This window comes from Camelus dromedarius, chromosome 6 (genome assembly GCF_036321535.1).
Source record: "Camelus dromedarius isolate mCamDro1 chromosome 6, mCamDro1.pat, whole genome shotgun sequence".
Lineage (NCBI taxonomy): Eukaryota > Metazoa > Chordata > Mammalia > Artiodactyla > Camelidae > Camelus > Camelus dromedarius.
In genome coordinates, this window is record NC_087441.1 from 38,026,732 (window position 1) to 38,051,233 (window position 24,502).

Sequence of the window (24,502 nt, forward strand, 5' to 3'; positions counted from 1 at the left end):
CAGAGAAAAAGTTATATTTTTCAAGGAAAAAGCTTTTCTAAACTGAGTCACATTGTTCAAGCAAATTGTTGATGTTAAGAACTGTGCTGTTCTCTTTACCAAAGCAGACCACAATGGATCTCTACTTAAGGGCGATTTAAAAAAGATCAGTTTGCTGCTGTTCCTTGTTTCCTGAAAAATGAATGGTTTTCTCTTAAAAAGATTTCAAATTGTTTTTTCAGCTTGTTTAATTTTTGAGGTCTGATTAGGAACACAAATGACGAGAACATGTAAATTTACATACAATTATCTCTAAGGATTTAAGAGAGTGCTGGGTGACTGCAGTCAGTGGAGTGGGGACCATGAGAAGATACCGTTTAAGTTCAGAGCAGAAACACAAACATGTTATAAAACGTGCTCTGGAAGACTGCTCTTCCTTTACATCTGGCATCATGCCCAGGGCAGCATACGCAGAACTTTCTTCTTTATAAGAAACTGCTTCTTGCGGGTAAATTTATGTCCTCCATGTGTTTTAAATGTGGGCTTAGGGGCTGTAGCTCCAGAGTGGTCTTTAGTATCCTGATAAATAATTAATTTTGTAAATTACAAACATGTTTAAATTCAGCTTTTCAAAGCTACAGCTCTGAGACCAACTGGGCCCTTCCTAATTTGGAAAGATTTTCTTGCCGGTTTTTATTTTGACGTGTACCCTGCTATCTACTTTCGTTGCTATTTCTAGCATCCCCACGGGAGCAGCTTCCATGGTTGTCATAGTGCAAACACTCAAGAAAAACCAAGAACTCGGTGCTTTCATAAAGCATTTATTTTTATTTGAAAACATTATACAGGCATTACATTGCCACAGCCAGTCCATAGGGGAGCATGCAGATATCAAAAATGGAGAGTTTAACTTATCGGTGTAAATTTCCTTTTTGGTTCATATTTTCCATTTGCAGTGTCTGGGTTAGTGTGCTTTGTTATGTGGCTTGACAGTAGAATCCTACCCATGGGGTAAAATCTGTACTGGTAGCTAGCTGGGGACTACTAAATGGCTATAAATCAAAAACAAACCCCAAACAAACAATTCTACACGCTTGTCAAAAGGTTAATAGCACAAGTTAGCAATACCTAAACTAAACATTGAAACATTTTCATGGGACACAGTGGTACAATTTTTTCCATTGTTTGGTCTACCTGGTCGCGGATTTCAGAGTTTGGAGCTGTGGGAAGGTGTGACCAGGGCAAGCGCTATCCTCAGGGCAAGTTTTCACTGGGTTAGTGAGAACCACCACTTTCCTCTCGTGAGGTTTAGGAGAGCTATGGTTTGCTTACCCAACCAAATTCTATACAAATTGCTAAAGTCTCATTTGTGGAGGAGAGAGAGTGGTGGTGGGCTGTAAAACTGAAATTGTTGCTGGTGTCTATGGAGGTTATGAAATTTCAGAAACGAAAACAGCTGGAGTTAGTGATGTCCTTTCCCACCCTACTCTCAAAGGATTGATGCTTTTACCCAGAAAAAGAGTTTGTTTCTTGTTTTTTTTCTTTTTTTCCTTGAAGGGTCAATCTGGAGCTCGTTATCTCGGATAATTCGGTACGTTATCAGCCTTTCTAAATGGAGAAGAACCAACATGGTGAGGTACCCCAGTAACAAGAAAGTCTTGTGTACAAGGACACTGGACGATACAGGGTATACAGTGAATTCACTTTAACATTCACACTTGGTTTCCATACAATGGAGTCAATTAAAATATCCTAGAAAATAATTCTGATGGCAACTTTTAGCCATCACTGATTGCAAACCTTTTTGAAATTGAAATTAAGAAAAAAACTCCCAGTCCATTGAGTCAACTTGGAAATACTTTCATCCACTCATTTCTTATAGGATTTTACTAAGCATCTACAAATTAGTGTTATAAAAATGAATAAAAAAAGGACTAAAACATTTGGCTTAAAATAAATACTAAAAATGCAATAAATCAAGCAAATTATGCCAACCAATGTAAACACAAAAATAAAACCACAGTCTTTAAAGGTCTTCAGATCTGAATGGACAAAATATTCAGAGAAAGGTATTTAATTGGTTTAAAAGGTAGCAGAGAGCAAACATTGGCAAAATTGTTTTAACTTGATACAGCTTCAACTTTTTTTTTTTTTGGGGTCCCCACAGAAAATAAAACTGTTTCTAAGGGGGCCGTACAGAGATGACCATAAAACCTGCATATCAGAGAAGACAATCTATCTGTTCCATCTCCAAGGGCAGGACTACCTGCCCCTGGGGGGAGAGGGCAGGCAGAGGGGCCACACGGGTGCTGACTGACAGCATGGGGTGCTTCTGCCTGCCAGGCTACCACAGAAATTCTGACTAAGCAGCAATTTTTTCTCTACTTTACAGAGACCCCACTGGTGTTTTGCTTTGCTTGCTTAAGATATATAGATTTGAACTGCCCAAAGTTTAATCAACATTTATTTTCCCTTTACAAACCCTGTAACTCTGCCGAGGATCTTTTTGAATGGGATTGAAGCCAGCCAAATGTAAAGACTATTGCAGGTTCTGACATGTAGAATCTATTGTAAATCATAGAGGTCTGTGGTATTTCTTGGTTTTCTGTATTTGAAAAAAAAAGGGGGGCTATTTTAAGAACAAGAAAGTTAGACTAGGGACATACCCCTCAAAGCCTTATCAGGACCCTGTAATACTCTTTTTATCTATAAGAATGTTGTTTTGATATATTCAGCTATTGAATGGATGCCAAATATGACCAAAAAGCCAGACTTTCTCACTGGCGACATTTTTTCCACTACAAAGTGGCCGGATCAATCGAACTGTGGTCAGAGATGGCCCCACATCAGCAGCCTGACTTTGCTAGGAGGCCAAACAATCAATGCCACTTCACATTCAGGTAATTTCCATGCCGATAGATTTCAAAAAGGGTGTCACACCGTTAAGAGGGCAGAGGACCATGGCTTTATCCAATGCCTTGATTGATTTCCCTATTATCACAAAAGAAATCTAGGGGAAGGAAAGGAAAATCAAATCTAGTTTTTGAAGAGAGAACACAGAGAGGAGCAGAAAGATTGAAAAAAAATGTGTTACTCTAAACACAAATGATATTATTTCTGGGGTTTCCATAAGCCACAGAAACGGAACATTCCTTATGCTGTTATTACAGGGACTTGATTAGCATAATCACGTGGCGCGACAGAAAGGCAATGGTCTAGAGTAATCAGAGATGGAAATATAAAAAGGCTAAAATGTTTGTTTTATATCTATTCCTAGAATAGAGAATTATATGGTCAGTTGCCACTCCCCACAAGGGTCACAGCACAAAGAACTTATTGAGCAGGCAATCCAACAGGTGACAGAGGAAACCATTGGCCACCGGGTCTCTAGGGTAAGGCAGCTTCGCAGGGTGGAGCTCCTGTGGCATGCAGCGCGCACGGACTGTGCAAAAAAATAAAGTATGATCCTTAAAAAGTGACTTGCCATAGAAAAGTGGGCTTCCTGTTCACTACATGTGGGTCTGGCGATACTTCCCAGCAGGAGTGCAAAACCTCCTCCTGAAAGCCGGTGTACTAACAGTAACAGTAATAATACAAATAATAATACTTGCTTTTGATTCAAAATTTCTCACAGTAATTAATGCAGGGGGTTGTGACGGGGATACACACTAGCTAGACATCTCTCCAAGTCAGGTGGGTCAGAGCCTGCGTCTCCTGTGACGTTTAACTTGTGCCTTTCCCAGGCTTTCGGATTTGCTACCTCGCAGTCCACCTGTGTAAACCGCACCTAATAAATACCTTTCTCTATGTACACAACAGAGAAGACGGGCGAACACACGGCCGCGGAGGGGTCCTCAGTGGGCGGGGAGGGCCTCGTCCTAGGCCACGCGGACGTGGGGCTCCTCTTCGGTCTCCTGGCCCAGGCTGGTGTAGGTGACCGAAGGCTCCACCTGAGCTGTGGTCGGCAAGTCCACAACTGGTCCCGAAGGATTGCGGAACTGCTTGTATACCCGGGGGTCCTGGGCGACGTACGTGGAGGTGGAGGAGTAGAGCACCAGCCCGATGAGGATGGTGAAGAAAGACAGGAGATAAAGTCCTGAAAACTGAAAAACACAACCGCCAAGTCACTTAGCAACCGCGTACCCATTAACGAGGCAGAGAGAGAAGCGAGCGGAGCCGCGAACTCCCGGAACAGGCCGCCTGATGAGCTGGCCAGTAATCCTGATGGAGAGTGAACGTTCTCTCCCGACACTGGCTTGGTCTTATTGATTCTCCTTATCTCTCTTCTTGACTCCGTGGCTAACACAGAGGAAGACGTAGCTAATTGTCCCTAAAGCCGCAGTCTGACTACCCGATGTGGGAGAGCCTGTTAAGCACGAATTAAAATACATCAAGTTAAAACGAGAAATATCTCCGATATCACTCAACAAAGAGCTGGTTGTTCGTGGCTTCATTACATACAAAAAATACAGATATTCCATTTAAGGTTGTAATGAAGCCATAAACACTGAGCCCCGCACTGACACAGCTGCATCCGGCACTTTCGTTTCACTTTAATCCAATTCAGACACGATTTGTCTTCTGAGTAGGAATCGTTATTGACTTTGGTAACTATCTTTGCAAGATTAGATTATCCTTCGATGGAAAGAAATAGTGTAACATTCCATTCTTGTTCCACTAATCTAAAAACAAAACCAAACAGGGATGGATATGTAGTGTTCTGCTTCCTAAACTATTTCTGATAACTCATAGAGTTTTGTGGGGAAAAGAAAATACCAGTTTATACCACTGCCTGAGAATTTACATGTGTTTTTGGAGAAAAAAATCGACACATTCTTGGCCTTGAGTGAGGAGCTACCCTGGAAGTAGTTACTGGAGTAATTAGTGGAGGAGAGTGAGGTAACAACATGAGTGTTGCCGTGGTAACAATATGAGTGTTGTCACTGTAACAATAGGAGTGTTGCCATTTCTGTTGTTTCATTCATTCATTGATTCACTCCTTCATTCAAGGAATAGTTTCTTCTATCCATGCCTTCTCTGTATTAAATATTGAACCATGTACGGGGGAAAGAGAAATGAAAACATACGGTCCTTACATAAAGGACTTAATAGTCTCAGTGGAGAGACAGAGGAACAGGGAGACAAAAACAACACAATGCAGATGCCACGCCAGCTCTCACTGTAGTCGGTAACTATTGTCCCAGTCTTGACCACACCCTGCATCCACTGGGAAAAAAGGATCAATTTGATTTTCCTATTTTATGTCTTATGCTCATTCTCTAAAAGAACTAAGAACTGGTGAAAAAGACAAAAACTAATTGGAAGCTGGAAGAAAGGAAAACAGGAAAAGGATCCAGAGAGTCTACAAGCTAAGTTGCAGGGCTGTAATAAAGAGCTAAAACACGTCCATGACATTCAATAATAGGAAGGGCAGTTTTGGAAATGGCACATAGAAAACATATTCCTGTGGCTAAAAATCCCTGCTACGATGTTTTGTTTTTTCACTTTCTCTCTCTCTCAATTTTTTTTTTAGCAGCAGCAAGGTAGTTTAGACTAAAGACCATTTCCTGATTTTCTTCCTAGAGCACCCCTCACCCTGTCCTTTAATTCCTTTATCCTTCACATTCAAACCGTATGATAGTACTTCCTCAGATGGGTTTGTACAGTAGACTCAGCTTGTAACAGCTTCACTTAATTAACTTTAAATAATTAACTCAGTCTTTCCCAGTGAAAATAAAGGTGCTTTATTCCTTATGAATTTGTTTGTAAAATAAAATGGTTGCCAAAGAAACCCACTAACTCAGGACTGTTGTATATGATCCCAGGAAAACTATTTACTCCCAAACATATTTCCTGAAATTCTCCATTCAAGAGCTTCGTCTTTTACCTGAAACTTTGGCAAATGAAATGGGTTTGTTCCTAACATTACCAACAGTTCAAATAATTTGTTAATGACTTTCATTTTCAGAGCTCCCTTCCTGCACCTCCAGTTTCGAGCGAGAACCTTGCACGTCCATGGTGTGAGCCTGTCTCTGTCGCAGCACATGCAGACAGGGCCATTAAGAATGGCGCTTTGAGCTTTAATCGCAGCCAGAGTGAAGTTAGAGTCTATGGAGGGAAAAAAAGAATGGGGCTTTGAGGTTAGAACTGCATTCTAACCACAAACTGGATTCAAATCCTAGCTCTCCTTTCTGGCTGTTAGTTTGGACAGGTTTCTTAACCTTTCCAGCTCCAAGTTTCATCAGTTCAGTGGAGATAATAATTGTACCTACTAGGTAGAGTGGCTATAAACATTAAATTAGATAAAACACGTAAAGCACTTATCTGAGTACCTGCCTCTCAGTGAGGATTCAAGTTACATTCACGTCATTGTTATTATTATTTGTATTGTTTTTTATTATTATTATCTTATCATCCACGACTACACCTATAAGAGTGTTAAAATATTTTTATATAGTCATTGATTAATTTGCCTTTTTTCCATTGTCCCTTGACTATGGGCCTATGTTTTTCTTGACCCCTGTCAGGTGCAGAGCCTGGCATAGTGTAGGCATCTACAAGTGTTACTTGCTCTTTGTTTATATTTGAATGAATTTAATTAAAATTTCAGACTAAAGAAACAATAAAAAATCAGCCTGGACCAATGGTGTATTTCAAATTTGTTAGCTTTCCACTCAATCCAACATCATTTTTCACACATAAAATGCTAAACAAATGACACTAACCACTCAGTGAAAGGGAAGTCATAGTATTGATTCTTAATCTTTGACTCTAAAAGTCATCTTCAAACCCGTGGTCAGTTAGAGGAGAGTGATAAGATGATGATTGCGAGGAACTGTGCAGAAAGCAAAAGTCCAGGTAGAAGACTGCAGGCCCTGACACAGTGGATCGGCACAGGAAGCCTCATGAACTTGGGGTGGACAGGATTTGGCAACTGAAGTCATGTAGGAGGAGGGACAGGAAAGGATCTGACACAGAATGTCCAGGGAGAGGGATATGGCTTCCTCTCAATTTCTGATTTTGGCTCCTATATTATGATTTGATCAATATGACAAAGATCTTAATGGAGTTTTTTTTTTAAAGCTAATGTCTTTGCTAGTGTGAAAAATAGCACCTGAATCATTCATTTTTTTGGCGACACAACTATCATGTTAAATGACAAATCCACTACAAAGTGTTTTCCTGGGACATAGATTTAGAATGACAATGCATACTTTATTTCCAATGCATTTCCATTTAATTCATACAGGATTCACTCAAAAATTGTTCAAAATAAAGACAGAATAGAATTTTATATGACAGAGGCATCTTGGAAGTCACCCAAGGGATTTTATTAATAGTTGGTAAGGAAAGTTTTCATTTAACCCACAAGACCAAAAGGGGAGCAGTAAGGCAAGCACTACGGTTAATCTGGATAAATACTGAATGTTAAAAATAATTACAGAAAGATATTTTAAAAAGAAAGAAGAAGTTTGATTTCTTTTTCCTCTTTATAGATTGATAAGAGGAAAGTTAATCAGGGGTACTTAATAGGATGGCCCTCATTTCTGGATGCTGCACTTATCCTGACGAACCATTCATTTAAAAAAACCAGTGAAAAAAGCAAAAACTCTGTATATTCTAGGATGCCTAACTTGTTTACTGTGAAGAATTACTCATGCCTAGTTCCCAGAAAGCCATCTCCCAGGGACAGATAAGGCTAGTTTCCAGTAGAGGCTTGCTGCCTCCATCTGAGAACACGGACTGCTGTCTGAAGTGCACTCCATGGTCCTCTCCGCAGTCAACTGCAGCCCATCGGAGGACTCGGTGCTGCACTTTTGCCTCCATTTTATCTGACTTGTAGGTTTGAGAAGCTGAGAAGGGATGCACCCTTTCTCAGGACCACACTGCACACGCTGTTTACTTTTTTCTTGCCTTTTTCCATCTTGACGGGTCTCTGCTAACAAGGGTCAGAAAGCACTCGCTGTATGTAAGGAGCATGTCCATATGTGGCTTAAAGCAATCCAACTGAGACACGAGCCATTGTCCAGAATGGGGTGGCTTGGAAGACTGATGATAAATCTGAACAAAGCTTTTGAACCTCCAGCTGGGGATTAAACCTAGTTCTTAGCCAGTGAACATCTCAGTACAATTACTAGTTAGCTAATGGGACATTCAGCACATCAGTTAAGGGCAGACCAAATTTTCATTTTGGATTTGGTATTAAATATCTAAGTTGAATTTTAATAAACCAATGACTTTAATGGGCCTAAATCTATATAAGTAGAAAACCACATGGTTTGAAAGCCATTCAAAGTACGTTTATAAATATATCAACTAGACTATGTGAGGAAGAGGGAGATTTTTAAGGAAGACATTCTTTTTCAGACTGACTGAAAAAGATGCCAGGGGTGAGCAGAGAACACGGGCAACCCTCAGAGAGGCACAAGGTGGAATCTGAAGTGACTCGGGGCTAAAGCCCTGCTTTCACTGAGTGTGTGCACCAGCTACTTCCACGTGGTGGGCCCGGTTCTTCCTTCTTCCCTGGGGAGTGCACGTTAAAAGAGGCCTTCTAGGATGTCCACCTCTGTGTAAGACGGCTTTACAAAGGTTCTTGATGTTGGACTCTGGTCATTTTTGCTCAGTGACTCCACTTGGGCCTATTAATGACCAGAACTAATTTTGACTTAATAGGTAATAAAAAGTTAAAAGATTCTCTTAGTTCTCAAAACAGATGTATGACAGTTCTATCTCTAAAAAAACAGAGATGCAATAGGAAGAGAAACGATGTCATTTGCGAGAGGTAGAGGAAAGACCTGGAAAAGGGCAGTTGGTGAGGGTTCTTAGGAAAGTGGGGTACAGGGAATGAAACTTGGGTAAAGCTCCTGCAGTTATTTGAAAAAAAAGGGGAGAGATTTAGATTTAAATCCAATTTAGGTCTAACTTGGAGAGCAGAAGCAGCTCAGGGGAAATATAATTGGAAGGAGGGAGAAAATAAGGTCAAATTAGAAAGAAAAAAAGATACAAGCAAAGAAAAATTTTTGATAGTTAGGAGGAAATGGGACTGCAGAACTTGGATAGCCCCCTCCCCTACAAATATAATTCTTTTCTAAATTCACCCAGCATGTATTTTTCTCTTTGTCTCTACCTTTTTGTGTACACACACACACACACATGCACACATACACACACACACACCCCTATGAGCTGTTACTACTGAGCTGATAGGACCTGCATTCTGAACATTTCTCGAGAGAAGCTGGGCAGCCTCAGAGAACACCACCCCTGAAGGCTTCTCGTGTATGGCAGGCGAGCAAAGGCCAGCGCTTCCGAGCCCTCCTGTGCTCCCCAGGCTACGTGTGAACAGCGGAGGAAGGAAATACCAACTACCTCAGACCACAGCTCAAGGAAAGCACTGCTGGTACAACTTCAAAACACAAGCTGCCTTGACCGAATGAAGGGGCTCTGCTGGATGCGAGCCTGCCATTGAAAGGGGTATACCATTTGGAAACATGAGGATGGTTAAGAGCTGCAACTGGTTTCTGAACTGCATAAGAAAGCTGTTCAGAAATAAATTTCAGGATAGTTCTACCTCTTCTTAGACATGGCTTTTGACATGGAGGTATTTTCACAAATACAAAGGCTACGTGGCCACAATAATGATTTCCTTTCTAGTTCTTACTCAGATCTTTTAAACAGATACAGATGTAAGTAAATCTTTCCATCTTTCAAACTCATTAGCAGAAAACATCTAGAGAGTAGAGTCGGGACTCTGCAAACTTGGCGGTTGCTTCAGAAGTCAGTGCACCCATGAGTAAGTAGAACGATAAAGGACAGTGACTGGTCATTCCCAAGGTTATATGCACAGGCTGGCAAAGGTGAGATTCAAGAGCTGCTGGGAAGAATTTCTCGGTAGGGAGATTGCCCTGGCAATTTTAGCAGAAGTTACGCCTGGGAAAAATTAGACTTTAAATTTGTGAAACTGTCCTGAATACTCTGCAATGTAAAACAAAGTGTCTTTTCCCCTGGGCTACCACCTTCTGTGCAGTAAAATGCACATATAAAGATATATCAACTGGCACATCTAAACCATGATTTCTAGACCAAGAAGGAATAAATAAGCCTGACTCTGTTTAAAACAGAACCAGATTACACATTTTGGAGGTCTTAGGTACCAGAGTCGTTCAAAGATTCATCAGTGATGAGGTTAAGCAAAATGCCGATTAGAAGAGTGAATCATAATTCAATACAATGCTGGGGTTTTTCCATCCAAATATTACAGATTTTATAACTGAGAGGGGAGCCCAAGGGCTCTTGAGTCCCCACTCGATATGTAGATTGAAAGGTGGACCCTTTGGACAACAGCCAATCTGCTGAGTGTCCTGGGGCAGGAGGGAGAGAGGACAGCTCACCCAGGACAACGCATCTCTCAGCAGCCGTGTGAGTCTCAGAGGCTTGCGGGCCACACCTTGACCCTGGGAATGGAATGGTGGGGAGAGAACCAGAGGAGGCTGCTGGTCACTGCTGGGCAGGCTGTAAGTCGTGGCCTGGTTGGGATCCTGTGACCAAAGACTCTGCCTGGTCCTGATCTATTGCCGCTAAGTCTGAGCCAATTGCTATTCAGGGCAAGGAAACTAGACAGACCTGGCTCCACGGAAACGCCAACATAAACAAGCTGATGCTTGACCTCCTAATTTTGGCTCTGCACTAAACTAACAAAATCATTTTTATTATTATTAAGAGCATTAAAAATGCAAAAGTTCTGCCTCTGAGTTTACTGAACTGGAAATAAATTGCCCAGAGAGGAGGCCTGAGTTTTTCAAATTCTTTGGAACTGCCTTATTATTGCTTTTGCCTGCTACTTTTGCCTCCTCTTATTTCTTTTCTTCCTCCTTTTCCCTCAATTTTTTAAGAAAAAAAAAGGGGCTAAATCTCTCCAGCTAAATATTGCAATATTTCTTTTTTCTAAGTCATAAAATGGAAAATACCAAATGCGGGCATGGCACACAATGTATGGAGAAACACCAAAACCAAGAGTTTTCAGAGACAAAGACTAGCTACCTCCACCCCTTCCTCCCCATTCTTTCCCCAGTCAGGAGAGAGGAAAAAAGGCCCCAGTCCATGCTAATCTAATCAAGACAGAAAATAAATCAATGAATGCTTCAGTCAAAATGCCAGATGGTCTCTCTATCCATATGAGAAAACCCAGGCATCACTAAGGTTTAAATACCTGGAAACAACTCACCCTCCAAATATCACGTGAAGCAGAGGAGCGGCAGCCAGGGCCCTTGCCTCCCCGTGGCCTGTCACCCAGGGCCAGGCTGTGCCCCCAGTGCAGTCTGAGTTCAGTTTATGAGGCTTTCTGTTTGGTGTGCAAAGCCATTTATTTGGCAGTATCATTTGTGCAGCCAGTCGCCTCTAAGGCCCATGAGCATTCTTTTACGGGCAAACACTTTCCCCCGGGGGTAGTTTCACAAATGAGTACAGCAACACGGAGCTAAAAAGGGATTTCTGTCATTATCTTTTATATGATAGACATTTCCACTTGGTTTGATGAATTGACAGAAATCCTTGTTCATGCAGATTTCTATTCTCTGCAGTCCAGCAAAAGAAGACCATGAGAACCAAGCCAGAAGTGGAATAAAAGGGGGCTGGTCTGTGGGAGTGTTTAATTATAGGCTCAGTTACAACAAAGGCTATTGGATGGCTCATTGATGTTGCCTTTCCACGCGTGGTTCTTACTATCACTAGTCGAGAAAAGATCGCATTTGTGTGTGAGGTACACTGAGCAGTGGCCTTCACTCCTGTGTCTGGACTCTTGCATCATGTGACGTCTGTTTTCCCTCTACACAACACAGAGGTACCCACTGGGCTGGAGTCATTTTGCAAGGGACTGATTTTTAAAGCAGGTGAAAGATCTTAAATTATAGAAGTGGTAGTGTTGTAGCTCAACACAGTTCAAAGAATATCTGTTCCATTACAGTGGAATCAAGAGACTAGATGGGAGGGGCTTCATTCACTATTCCCACTAGTGACCCACCGGTAAAACATTTGCTTCCTGTCACTGCAACCTGATGCTCTGCTGATCTAGAAGTCTTACCTCCAAAGGGAGGAACACATCCACCAAGAGACACAACAATGTTTCTACTGACCTGAAAGTTAAGACTGTCACCCGGCCACTTTGGGCTCTTCATGCTTCTCAATTAACAAAGAAGGGAGTTCTTGTTACCAAGGCTGACCTTGGTAACCAAGGGAAAATCGGGCTGCTGTTTCATGATGGAGGCAAGGCAGAGTACGTCTGGAATACAGACAAACTCTTAGGCATCTCTTAGTGTTGCCATGCCCTGTGATTAAAGTCAATGGAAAACTTCAACAACCCAAGAGTCCAGGCAGGACTACTAATGGCCCCGAATCTTCAGGAATGAAGGCTGGGTCACCCCACCAGATAAAGAACCACAGAGCTGGCTGAGATACTTGCTGATGACAAGCGGAATACGGAATGGGTATTGGAAGAAGGTAACTATAAGTACCAGCTATAGTAATATGACCAGTTCCAGAAATAAGGACTGTAATTGTCACGAGTATTTATTCCTTATTTTGCTATAAATATGTTCATCTGTCTGTGTGTGTATAAAATACCTCTGCTTCTTCTCTTCTCTTATCTCCTTATCATATAAGATATATTGACTTTACATCATAGCATTTAAGAGTTGCTAACTTTACATCACAGTATTTAAGTTACAGGATATTAAGGAGAAGTGTGAACACCCCCCGAGATGTTTGCATCCTCTTCTGAGTCAAAGGTTAGTGTGTTTTCAGTAGCGTGCAGGCTAGTTGTATCATGTTAAGCAAAAATATGACCTGTTGTTGTCTTTATTTTGAGATTAAGTATGATTTAAGGAGATGTGCATATGGATGCCAAGTTGAGAAGACATAGACTTGTAATAGTTAATTTTATGTGTCAGCTTGGCTTAGCCATAGTACTGAAGACGTTTGGTCAAACACCAGTCTAGATGTTGCTGTGAAGGAATTTTTTTAGATGAAATTAAGATTAAACCAGTAGACCCTGAGTAAAGCAGGTTACCCTCCATAATGTGGATGGGCTTCGTTCAATCAGTTGAAGGTCTTAAGAGAAAAAGACTGAGGTCCCTGAGGAAGATGGAAGCCTGCCTTTGGACTCAAGCTGCAACACCAGCACTTCCCTGGGATTCCAGCTGCCAGCCTGCCCTCCAGGTTTCCAGCTTGCTAGCCTCTACAGCTGCATGTGCTGCTTCTTAAAATAATCCTATCTCTGTCCTTATCCCTATATCTCTGCCTGTAGATTGGAAGATAGGTAGATTTATATAGGACTATATAGAGACAGAGAAAGATACTCACACACATCCTATTGGTTCTGTGTCTCTGGAGAGTCCTGACAATATAATTAATAACACAAAAACCTGTTATATGAAAGGAGATGCTGATGTAAACTTTCATAACAATTTCTCTCCATGGCAAGTTTTAGAAATGGAGTTTGATATTTTCCAGGAGATTCCAGGGGCAATTCACAGTATGAGCTCTAGAGTCAGAATGCCGGGGTTTGCATATGTCATTTGCCACTTTCCTGTTATGGTCTTGAACAAGTTCCTTACTTCTCCATAACTCTAATCGCTCATCAATTAACAGAGGATACTAATAGTACCTGCTGCATGGGCTTACTGTGAGCATTAAATGAAATAACATGTGTAAAACTTTTGGTGCATGCTTGGCACACAGTAAATGTTCAATAAATGGCAGCTGTTTTTATCTTTACATCACAAAGAGTAAATGCTAAAACAAAGATAGATATAAAAACCTTCCTCAATAGCCCTTTCTGAAAAGTTCAGAATGCATCAAGTTGAACTGCAAATCCATTTATAGAACTGGCAATTTAAAAAAAGAGTGCAACCATCAGTGCATCTGGAGAGGAAGGCTCTTTTGGCAATGCAAATAATAAACCCTGGTTTACAGGCTCAGAGTCTAGACTTACTTATGTTGAGTTTTCTTACAGTGACAATTATATAAGTTTCAGGAATCCTCATAAATTCCTATTCGGCTTTACCTTGTTTACTACTTTTGAGCCACTCCTCCCCAATGACACAAGTCAGGTTTGAGCAGCCATGAGTATACATAAGTGCAGCAATTCGTTTTGCTTCCTCCTTGTGCCAAGCTTTAAAGTGGACCCCAAAATACATCCACATCCTAATCCCTGGAACCTGCAAATGTTAGTCACCCTATCTGGGAAAAGGGCATTGCAGATATGATCAAGGATTTTGAGCTGACAGATTATCCTGGGTGTTATGGACTGAATTGTGCCTGTCTCCCCAAAATTTGTATATTGAAGCTAAGACCCCCAAAGTGTTTGCATTTAGAGATGTGGCTTCTATTGAAGTAACTGAGGTTAAATGAGGTCATAATGGTGGATTAGTCCTTATTTAAACAAAAATTTAGAGGGGGAAGATATTTGGCTTACTTATTTATTTACTTATTCATGGAGGTACTGGGGATTGAACCCAGGACCTCATGCATTCTAAGCAGGCACTCTACCTCTGAGCTATACCCTCCCCCCAGGTTGGTCCTTATAAGAAATCAGACAGCTCTCTCTCCTACTGCACCCCCACCCACATCATGTGCCACACAGGGGAAAGGCCATGTGAAGATGTGAGAAGGCAGTTGTCTGCAAGCCAGGAAGAGACCCCTCACCAGAAACTGAGCCCTGCTGGACCCTGATCTGAGACTTCCAACCTTCAAAAGTATGAAAATACATTTCTGTTGTCTAAGCCGCCTGCCGTGAGGTCTTTTGTTCTGGGAACCTGAGCAGGCTAATATACCTGGGTTATTCAGGTGGGCCCTAAATGCAGTCACATGCATCCTACAAGAGGGGGCAAAGGGAGATTTTAGATCAGAGAAGCAGGGGATATGAAGATAAATGAGAGAGAGATTTGAAGATGCTGTCCTTAAAGACCAGCGTGACAGAGCCACAGGCCAAGGAACGGTGGCAGCCACAGGGGCCGGAAGTGGAAAGGCACAGCTTCTCCCTGAGCCGCTCGTTGGAACACGGCTCTGCTGAACCTTAATCCTGGCCCAGTGAAACTGATTTTGAACTTCTGGTCCCAGAACTGTGAGAGAAGAGATTTCTGTTTGTTTTAAGCCACCAAAGTTTGTGGTAATTGGTTACAGCAGCTAATTATAGTTACTAATAGACTCAGTAATAAATTATTCATTCAACAACTGAGCTTAACTGTGATCTGCGACCCTAATTATTACCTCACTATCCATCCATTCAAGAAATGCTTACTGAGCTCCTATTATGTGCCGTGTGCTGGGGACATGGTAATAAATAAAATGGATGTAACTCCTTGCATTTATTCTTTGCTTCCTTTGTTGGCACAGTAAATGTCTGACTAACACCGCTCTCTTCCACCACCATCTTCCTGGCCAGAGAGGGCTTCTGCAGAGTGTGTCTGAGTGGGGGCGCCTGGTGGGACTAGAGCCTGACCCTCAACCTCCTACGGCTGACACTCCCTTTTAGTGTGATTTGGTCCTTGTTCCTGGGCTGGGTCTGCTTACAGTTGCTTGAAGTGCCTGATTGTAATGTCGTCCCCCGCTATGGAACCGGGGGTGGTGGCGTCTGGTCTCTCAGCAGCGGTGGGACATCTGGGAGAGCCCTTCTGGGTCTTGGCACAAGCACACGCGTTCGTCAAGTTCAGGGTGATTGCTGAGAGCCTGTCAGTGACTTGAGAGCATCTCGACAGCTTTTCTCGTGCCGGGGCTGCCTCACTGGGGACTGCGCATTTCCCCAGTTTCCCTCGTTTCCAGTCTATTTTGGGAGACAGACTAAAAACTAAGTTCAAGGAATTCCTCTGTCATGCAATTCTGGGAAATCATCCGAAGGAAACGAATACATGACAGGATGATGAGAGAGACGGTGGGAGGCATCTAGAGAGTTAGAGAGGTCGTCTCTGAAGAGGAGGCATGAAGTTGAGACTGTAGAAGCCGAAGCGGCAGCCGTGGGAGGGGGCGGGAAGAGCGGTCCAGGCAGAGGGACAAGCGCACAGGTGCGGAGGAGGAAAGGGCACGGCTGGTACCAGCACCGGGAGGGCAGCCAGTGCCGCTGATGTTGAGCACTTAACAGTAATTAACACTTGAGTGCCTGCTCTGTTCCAGGCACTGCTTGATGAGATTTACATTATTCACATTCTTAGTAACTCATGAGGAAGCTATACTTAATCTCCTCTTGGGAAGAAGACTTGAAGCCAGTACGGCGGGCAAACATCCGGAGCGCAGGTGGGAGCCGTGGGGCACAGGCACCGTGATTAGGCCCTCAGAGGTCAGCAGGGCCTCTGAATTTTGCTCGAAACGCAATGAGAAAGAAGTATTAAAGGGTACTCAGCAGAAGAGCACAATCTAATTGGTGTTTAAAAGAATCACTCTGGCTGCCATTGGGCGATTAATTGTAGAGAGGAGTAAGTGGAGGCGGGAAGACCAAGAGACCATTGATCCCAGTGAGAGGTGGTGGTGTTTGAACCAAGATGGTGGCAGGAGAAACAGAAGAGAATCTAATTTGGAGGAGGATCAACAGAATTTGCTGATGGATTAAATGTGAGGAGTGAAGAAGAGAGACACCGAGACCGATTCTCAGTTTCTGAAGCTGACTGTTCTGAGGGTGTGCGATTCTCTTCCAAGCATTTCTTATGGTGCATTTATTCTCCTAGAACATATCATCTTTTTAAATGAAGAGGATTTACTCTTAACATCACCTATAGTACTAGCATACACTGTGTGCGGTTGTAGGTATGATTCCTGCCAATATTTAATCCATAAAGTTCTCCCATTTCTCTGTTGGTCTCCTTTCTTGCAACCTGAGAAGTGTTCTAAGAAGAGAACTATGTTTAGGAAAGTACAGTTAATACAATTCTAAATTAAGATTGATAATCTTAGCAAACAAAGCTGCAGTCCGCTTTCTTCAAAGTATTTTCATGTATATCATCTCACTTCAGTTTCAGAAAACCAGCCCCTCAGAGAAGCATGGAGCACCATGGTGAACGACTTGGGGCTGAGGATGCAGAAGGTGTGGGCAGGTTTAGTAAAGGATTCAGGGCTCTGTCTTGTAGTGACAGCTGACACAGTGCCCAGAGCACCTGACACTCCACCTGATTCTCTTTCAACCTCCTAATTACTTGCTTAACTGCATTGCAATGTAATTCTTTTTGTTTCTTCCATACCCTATATTCAAGCTTCTAGGGCAATCCACCTCTCTCATTGCATGGGGTGGGGTTAGGGGGAACTCAACTTTATTTAATTCAACGTATCTTGGAACAACTTTAATGGATTATTGATGAATTTGGAACCTGTTCTTTCTCAATTCACAGAAATGAACAGGCATCAAGAAATATTATCCCAGCTGCAGGAGGGGGAAACCCCTTGACAAAATGAAAAATGAGCTCTCCTGCAACCATACTGAGATTCCTCATTCCTTCTCTCATGTGTACCGAGTGGTGGCACGAGAGACAGAAAAACAAAAGGATGAGAAATGTATTGTAAAGATTATCTTGATGTGGAAGTTGTCAAGGAAGACGTCATATTATGCTTTCAATAGCTAATCAATTTTTTCTACATAAGAAGTTTGATACTGTCGATTGAAAAAAATGTACAACCTCAAAGTTGAGAATTATGTTTTATTCAGTGGACTTTCTAAGGATATAAGCCCAGGAGACAGGCTCTCAAGACAGCTGTGAGTGAGTGTTCTGAAGAGGTAAGGGAGGAGCCAGGATATACAGGAGTTTTGCAAAAACAAGCCAGGTAGCTGAACATCAAAAGATTTCTGGAAACACCTCAAGTTAATGAATTTAGTGCTTTTCTGTGTGTGGGAAGAAGCAAGAGTCTGGGCTGGTTGAAATCATTCCTTTGATGTGACCTTAACTGTCTAGGGGCCACCATCCTGCTTTTCTCCATCCTGAAGCCCCTGGGGTGCACAGCTGGGGCAGCTGCAGTGGCTGATGGCTTGATGGCTGCAATGACCTCTGTTTATTGATAAGGCAGGTGACACTCTTCACCCATGGTAGCTGATAAATAGTTGTCACCTCTTAAGTAGCCCTGAACACTCACTTTTTAATTCCAGAATATCACTGAAGAGCACAGGCACTGGACCTGGAATATTTGGTCATTCTGTCATAAAACCTTACATCATTATTACATTTTCCCAGCATTGTATAATACTTAAAATCCATGAAGTGATATAAAAATATGACAGACATTCAACAACACTGTTTGTTTCTTGTTTCCCTTTTAAATTAAACTTTGTACCTCATTAAAAAAATTAGTTATCTAATGTCTTGACTTGAAAACAATGTGAACTTTGGGTTATGTTACTATTATATAAACACAATTTAAAAATCAAACTCTAGACGTGTCCCCTAAACTTGACACCTGTGCACTGCTAAACCCATCTATCTGTTTCTATATGTCTCTCTCAATACATAGTTTTTGGGGAGATAGTGAGAAATCCCTAAGCCACAAGGAGAGCTGTCATTTGGTAATGACCTTTTTTATGGTCAAATTAACCTGTGCGGATACACAATGGCGTCTTTTCTCTGGACACGTGATTCTGGGGAAGTTAATTTGATAACAGTATTGTTATTATCTGATATTGTTGTTTCTTCCAGTGCACACCGTATGCATAAAATCAGTTTAGAATGTGCTCCCTGTCTCCGGATGCCTTTGCTTCATTCTTCTCTGTAAGCTATGGCTTTAATATCCTTCATCTTAGCTCAGGGCTGTTCTTTTGCAGTGGCATCCCACTCATTCCTTTACGTAAAATGAAAACAATAAACCAATAAACTGAAGACATGTCACTGGACGGTCTGCATGCCACAGACATCCTCATAACAAAACTAAGAGATGCGGCCTTCGATGCCAACAAGAACTCAAATGGGAGGCAGATACTCCACGTTTTCTAAAACTGGGCAGAAATGATTGCAATTAGCTTTGAAAACAAGTCCACACACTTGAAGTGCAAAGAAATTTGTAGCATTTTGTGTTGTGCTTTCAGCAGCTTTATTAATGACACACTTTGTAGAGGAAATGGCTGTTTCCTGGTGCTGAACGTTAGGGAAAAGTTTGTAGGGACAGTTACAGTCTACATCAGGGGTCAGTAAACTAACAAATCTGGCAGCTGCCTGGTTTTGTAAATAAAGTTTTATTGGAAGACAGCCATGTCCCTGGACAGAGCTGAGTGGCTGTGACAGAGACTGTCTGGCCTGCAAAGTCTGAAATAGTTATAATCTGGTCTTTTACAGAACTGTTTCCAGACCTCTGTGGCTGCAGACACATCAATACAGATGTAGACACAGAAATATAGAACATGACAAGGACGTTTCACAATTTTACTGTGAGATGACTTCTGAATAATAAATCTGAATATTAGATATGATTTTTTTCTGTAAATAGGATACATTTCTTAGCAAAATTTTCAACGCTTGATGTGAGTTCCATTCTTCCATTCCATGTCAAGGTATAAAGTTATGCCACTGAACTGGTTTTCTAACAACCATGTTCCCTTGAGACGTTCCCTAAGCAATCCATCGATTCAAAGGATGCGTCAAAATAGTGACTTGCTATTATGGGATCTAAATTTTTTACTTTGCAGCTGGTTTCATCAACTTGAGATGTAAAGAGTCCAGATCAATCAAAAGCTTTTTTGCTTCTTATGTGAAAATGCCTAGATAATGGTCAGCCTAGATAACAAGTTTGACCTTTAATGTTTCTTGGAGAAGTAAGCCTTTCATTGAATAAATAACTGTGGAACACCCACCGTGCCAGGCCCTGTGCCAGACATCAGGGATCCAGCAGGGAAGGAGACATGTGTGGCCCCTGTCGTCTGAAGCTTAGTGCTTACCTCTTACATAAAGTCTGCCCTTTCATGTAAAGCTGGGACTGGTTCATGCACAAAGACAACAGCAGTACAACCCATGATGATTGAGACTTCCACAGAGCACTGGGAAACAGCTCCACACCTGCACACAGATGCCCGGTTCCACACAGCATCGAGAAGGAACTGGGTGTGACACAAGGAGCCAAGATCTACATTCAAGTTAAACTGAGTGACACTGCTAACTGCGAGGCCCCGCAGAATGGTTTACAGTGTATTTATTTAAAAATCAAAACCACATCTCCAAATATATTTAAATAAGAAATTAAGCATATGACTAAGTCACTGCTCGGCAATGTAATGAGTCAAGAGTTTTAGTTATAGAAGAAGAATGAGGAAAACAGACACAGAGAAACCCTTTAATTTTTGTCATGGTTGTCAATTAAAATCAAGAATGAGCCACTTAGAACCTTTTAATCAGCATCTTGTTGCAATGTTGTCCCATTTTTCAATGGCACAAATTCATATTGAGATTTCCTTTTTATTTGAGGGGATTGCTAACTTTATGCATTTCTGAACTGAAAATAACTTTGTTTTATGATTATAAAAACAGCAAATTGTTCATACAGTGTCTTAGCAACACATAATTGATCCAGTATTTTTAAGTGAAGAGCATGAGATATAAGGACTCAAAACTCTACCATCCTTAATGATGGTGTTATAGAGTGTTTGACATTGTATAAGTCTATTTACATGTATGTAAAGTGGATTTACATGCACTATTTATAGGGTGTTTGACAGTGTGTAAGTGTATCTACATGCATGTAAAGCAATTTATATGCACTATTTCATTGCTGTAAGGGCCCCCTGATGCTACCAGTTATGCAGTATCCACTACTGTGACCCCCGTCTTGCTGATGGGGAAACTGAGTTTGAGAGAAGTGAAGTAATTTTTGCCCAAGGTGTAGGACTGGTAGCATCAGGGGTTCCTATATAGAATTGAGGGGGTCTGCAAACCTGGACAGGAAACCTGGAACTTCATTTTCACTGATCTCTAGCTGATATTTAGCATTTCTTCGTCAAAAATGTAAGCAGTGAGCTACACTAGTGTTGCTGTGCCTTGGACTTTGTCACCAACAGAAATCACAGTATCTTCATATCACATTATAATTGCTGTGCAGATCTCTCCAAATATTGCTTACACTCATCACTGCTTTGAAATGACAATAGTTATTTGAAGTGCTTCCATATCTTGTGGTTTGTATATCAACAATGTGATGTATTTCTATATCATCACATTTAAAAATATTTTGATAACTTTATTTTAATATAATCAGCCTGCTTTTAATGCTATGTATTTTATTTTAGACATTTAAAACCATTGAGAAAGGGATATCCAGGCTTCAGCAGACTGCCCAAAGGACTCATGGCACAGAAAGGGTAGGGACCCCTCGGTAGGGAGTGAGCTGGAATTTACATCCAGGTGGTCTGATTCCAGAACTCGGGCTCAGGCTTGCGACAATTCTGCCATTCTGTCTGCCCTTGGACTCATGTTCGCATTTTGGTGAAGATACTTTTAGATATCTGTCCAGTTTGGAGAGAACTGATTAAGAGGTGATTAGGCAAACCCAGGGAAAAGTCAAGGAAATTTTCTCAGCTCTATGCCATAATAACTGCTTACCCTAACATGGGGGGAACGGAAGAATGGAACTCACATCCAGGGTTGAAACCCTTCCGTTCTTCCTCCTATTCTCAAGGAGGCAGGGGGGAATCGGAACTTGCCATTATCTGGATCTCTGGGATGAACTGGGGAAGCAAGTCAAGACCACCATGGTTGTACCCCTGGGAGTGGGGTAGGTCATAGACCAAGCTGACCTACAAGTGTAAATACATCAGAGACAGTCAAAAACAGAAAGAACCCAGAGATACGACACTTGTGGACTCTTGGGGAGAAAAATTACTCAAACGTAAGTAAATTACTTAATGATAAAATCTAGTCACTCAAAAGATTGGAAAGGACTGGCTGCAGTGCTCATTTAAAAAAAATTTACTTATTTATTTTTAATAGGTGGTACATTATATGATTCAAAACACAAAAACCCCCTCAATATCTATAAAGTTCTGAGTAAAAGAAAGTGTTACCTAAAAAAGTTATCCTTTGAGTACAAGCGTAAGAAGTGTTTTCAAGGAAACAAAGAATACTTCCTGATAGACTCACCACTGGCCAAGGCCACTTCTGCAGTAACTATAAATTCTCCGCTTCTTCAAGGCACTTGACTACCATCTGCTGGAAAATATTCCTTATCAATGGGCAAATAGCACTGTTGACAGCCTGCACAACCATGCATGGCAGTTCTGCTTGCTGAATACCAACAGTGATGAAATCCAGCCGAATAAGAGATAAATCAAAATTAGGAATTCCGAACAGAAGAGCCTATGTTTCAGAGACTGATGGCATAGCAAACGTAGTGAGTATGGAAATACGGCTTTAACGCCATAGAGATTATATTAATAGAAATTAACTATCAAAATAATTGACACTATAAAAACAGCACAACAGAGGTCAGGAAATGACGGAGGGTTAGTATTAATTATCTTTCATGGCAGGAATTAAATAAAAACTCTCAAAACTTTCAGTGTGGTGCTTAAAAATGTCTCCCATCTAGGGTAGCCCTTAGAGAAGTGTAGAGTGGTGCCTCGGCTTTAGCCTGTAATGTTTCAGAGCATCTTAGCAAACCAATGCTCTGATTTCTGTGAGTGTGGGTCCTTAATGTTCTGGTCCATGGGAGATGGATCTATACAGATCTGCTGACAAAATCAGGTGCCTTGAGTGGGCAGGAGGGGGCCAGACTACACACCCTGATGACAAACACATCCCACACATTCTCCTGGAAGACAGCTAGCTGGTTTTTCCTGGCTACCCTCCAGTCCAACCACAAGCCTTTCCATTTGAAGTTGCTGCAACACTTCTAGCTCATTCCATTTTTCTTTACGGCTTGCCCTGATGCTATGAGTTCAAAATATCTTGCTATGAGTTCAAAATATCTGTTTGTGACATGCAGTTTATGAATAGGTTCATGTAGAAGGAATTCTGACTTCTGGCTATAACTCTGGACCTGCCTCACAAATTATCCCCGACTTCTCTAATCCTTCTGGTATTTCTGGTAAATGAAAATTGCTAAATGTGGCAGAGACTGGCTAGTTGTTCACTAAACTTATTTTCTTTTCTTCCTGCACAAACAGCTTGACTACATTTCCCAGCCTCCCTTGCAATCGAGTGGGGCCAGGTGACTGAGTTCTGGCCAACAGAATAGGGAGGAGGTTACCATCCCTCTAGACACAGCCACAAAGTCTCTAGGCTGTCTCACACAGAGCCCAGAGAAGGACTCCAAGAGCCTAGCCCAGGAGCAGACAAACTTTTCCTTAAAGAGCTAGACAGTAAATATTTCAGGCTTGTGGGTCACACAGTCTGTCATAACTACTCTGCTGCTGCTGTAAGGCATACACAGCCACGAGCAACCTGTAAGTGGACATGGCTGTACTCCAGTAAAGCTATATTTGCAAAACAGGAGGCTGGCTCACAAGTCATAGTTTGTCAATCCTTGCCCTACAGGCTGGCAGAGCCACAAGCTGGAAGGAGCCTGGGTTCCTGAATGGCTGCATGGGAAGCACTCCCATCCATGAAAGCTAGCAACACTTATCCTAACTCATTCAGCAAAAGCGAAACCGCAAACAACACTCTCCTGAGTTTCCAGGCAGGGGGAAAACAAGTCCAAACACTCACTGCTCTTGCACCTTGGTATTTCATACGAAATGCTTCAGGGCCTCAGTGATGCTAGTTTTTCTAATTCTTTACTTACCAGTGACAGTTTAAAAACATATTTAGAGTCTTAAAAGCTAAGTGTCAATTTAAAAGTCTCCCATTTATAATTGCACTAGGCATTATGGACTTAAAACTCATAGCCTTATAAGATGCCATTCTTACAAAAAGAAATATAGCTGGCTGCTTAGGAGGATATGTTTATAAATAAGATGTGCAGTATTGCTTTATGCCCGTCGGCTGCTACAGGCTGAGGCTGTCTGCCCTGGCTTTTCAAGTGCAGTACCATCACTGAAATCGCTCACTGCTGCTGAGGAGCAACAGGGTTGCTTGGCTACAGATTCTGGTTCATGGCTAATGAAAGGTTCCACTCCTGATGCAATCTCTGCAAACTCTCTGGCATCGAAACTCAGATGTTAAGGATGCTTGAGATTGCTGGTCTATTCAAGTTTCAGTGGTTTGGAGTCTCACCCTTTGCATTAATCCGCCTGGTGATTTTTGGTATTCTTGTCGCCTTTATTTATAAACAAAGAGTTAAGCACCGAAACAGCCCCTGGAGCATAGCAGGCATAGAATAAATAAGTATTTGCTGAATGAAGTTCTTTTAAATTTAGTGCATAACAATATATTATTAAATTAGCCTCTAGAGTTATTAAACTTTTCTTGCCAAATCTCCTGTAACAACAACAACAACAAAGTCAGTAAGAGAAGCTGGCACTTGTGGGGTATCATTTTTAGTGGCTGACAGAGACGGTCAGGGTGGATCATGGAGCTCTACACCTGTCCTCAGGGGATGTAATCTGGATTGCTAGAATAGGTAGTTGACGATGTAAGAA

The 24,502-nt window shown here is 41.8% G+C and overlaps 1 protein-coding gene and 1 non-coding gene across 2 annotated transcripts in view; both read right to left on the reverse strand.

The window, feature by feature from the left end:
• Nucleotides 1-783: 783 nt before the first annotated feature.
• The window catches only part of SLC35F1 (solute carrier family 35 member F1), a 351,959-nt gene continuing 328,240 nt past the window's right edge, over nt 784-24,502 (reverse strand). Inside the window, exon 8 of the mRNA XM_031456221.2 lies at nt 784-4,082. Coding sequence (XP_031312081.1) covers nt 3,858-4,082 — 225 coding nt within the window. The 3' untranslated portion in view covers nt 784-3,857. The remainder of the gene's footprint in view (nt 4,083-24,502) is intronic.
• Nucleotides 14,469-14,541, reverse strand: TRNAS-AGA (transfer RNA serine (anticodon AGA)). The gene has a single exon. It is a non-coding gene; the product is annotated as a tRNA-Ser (tRNA).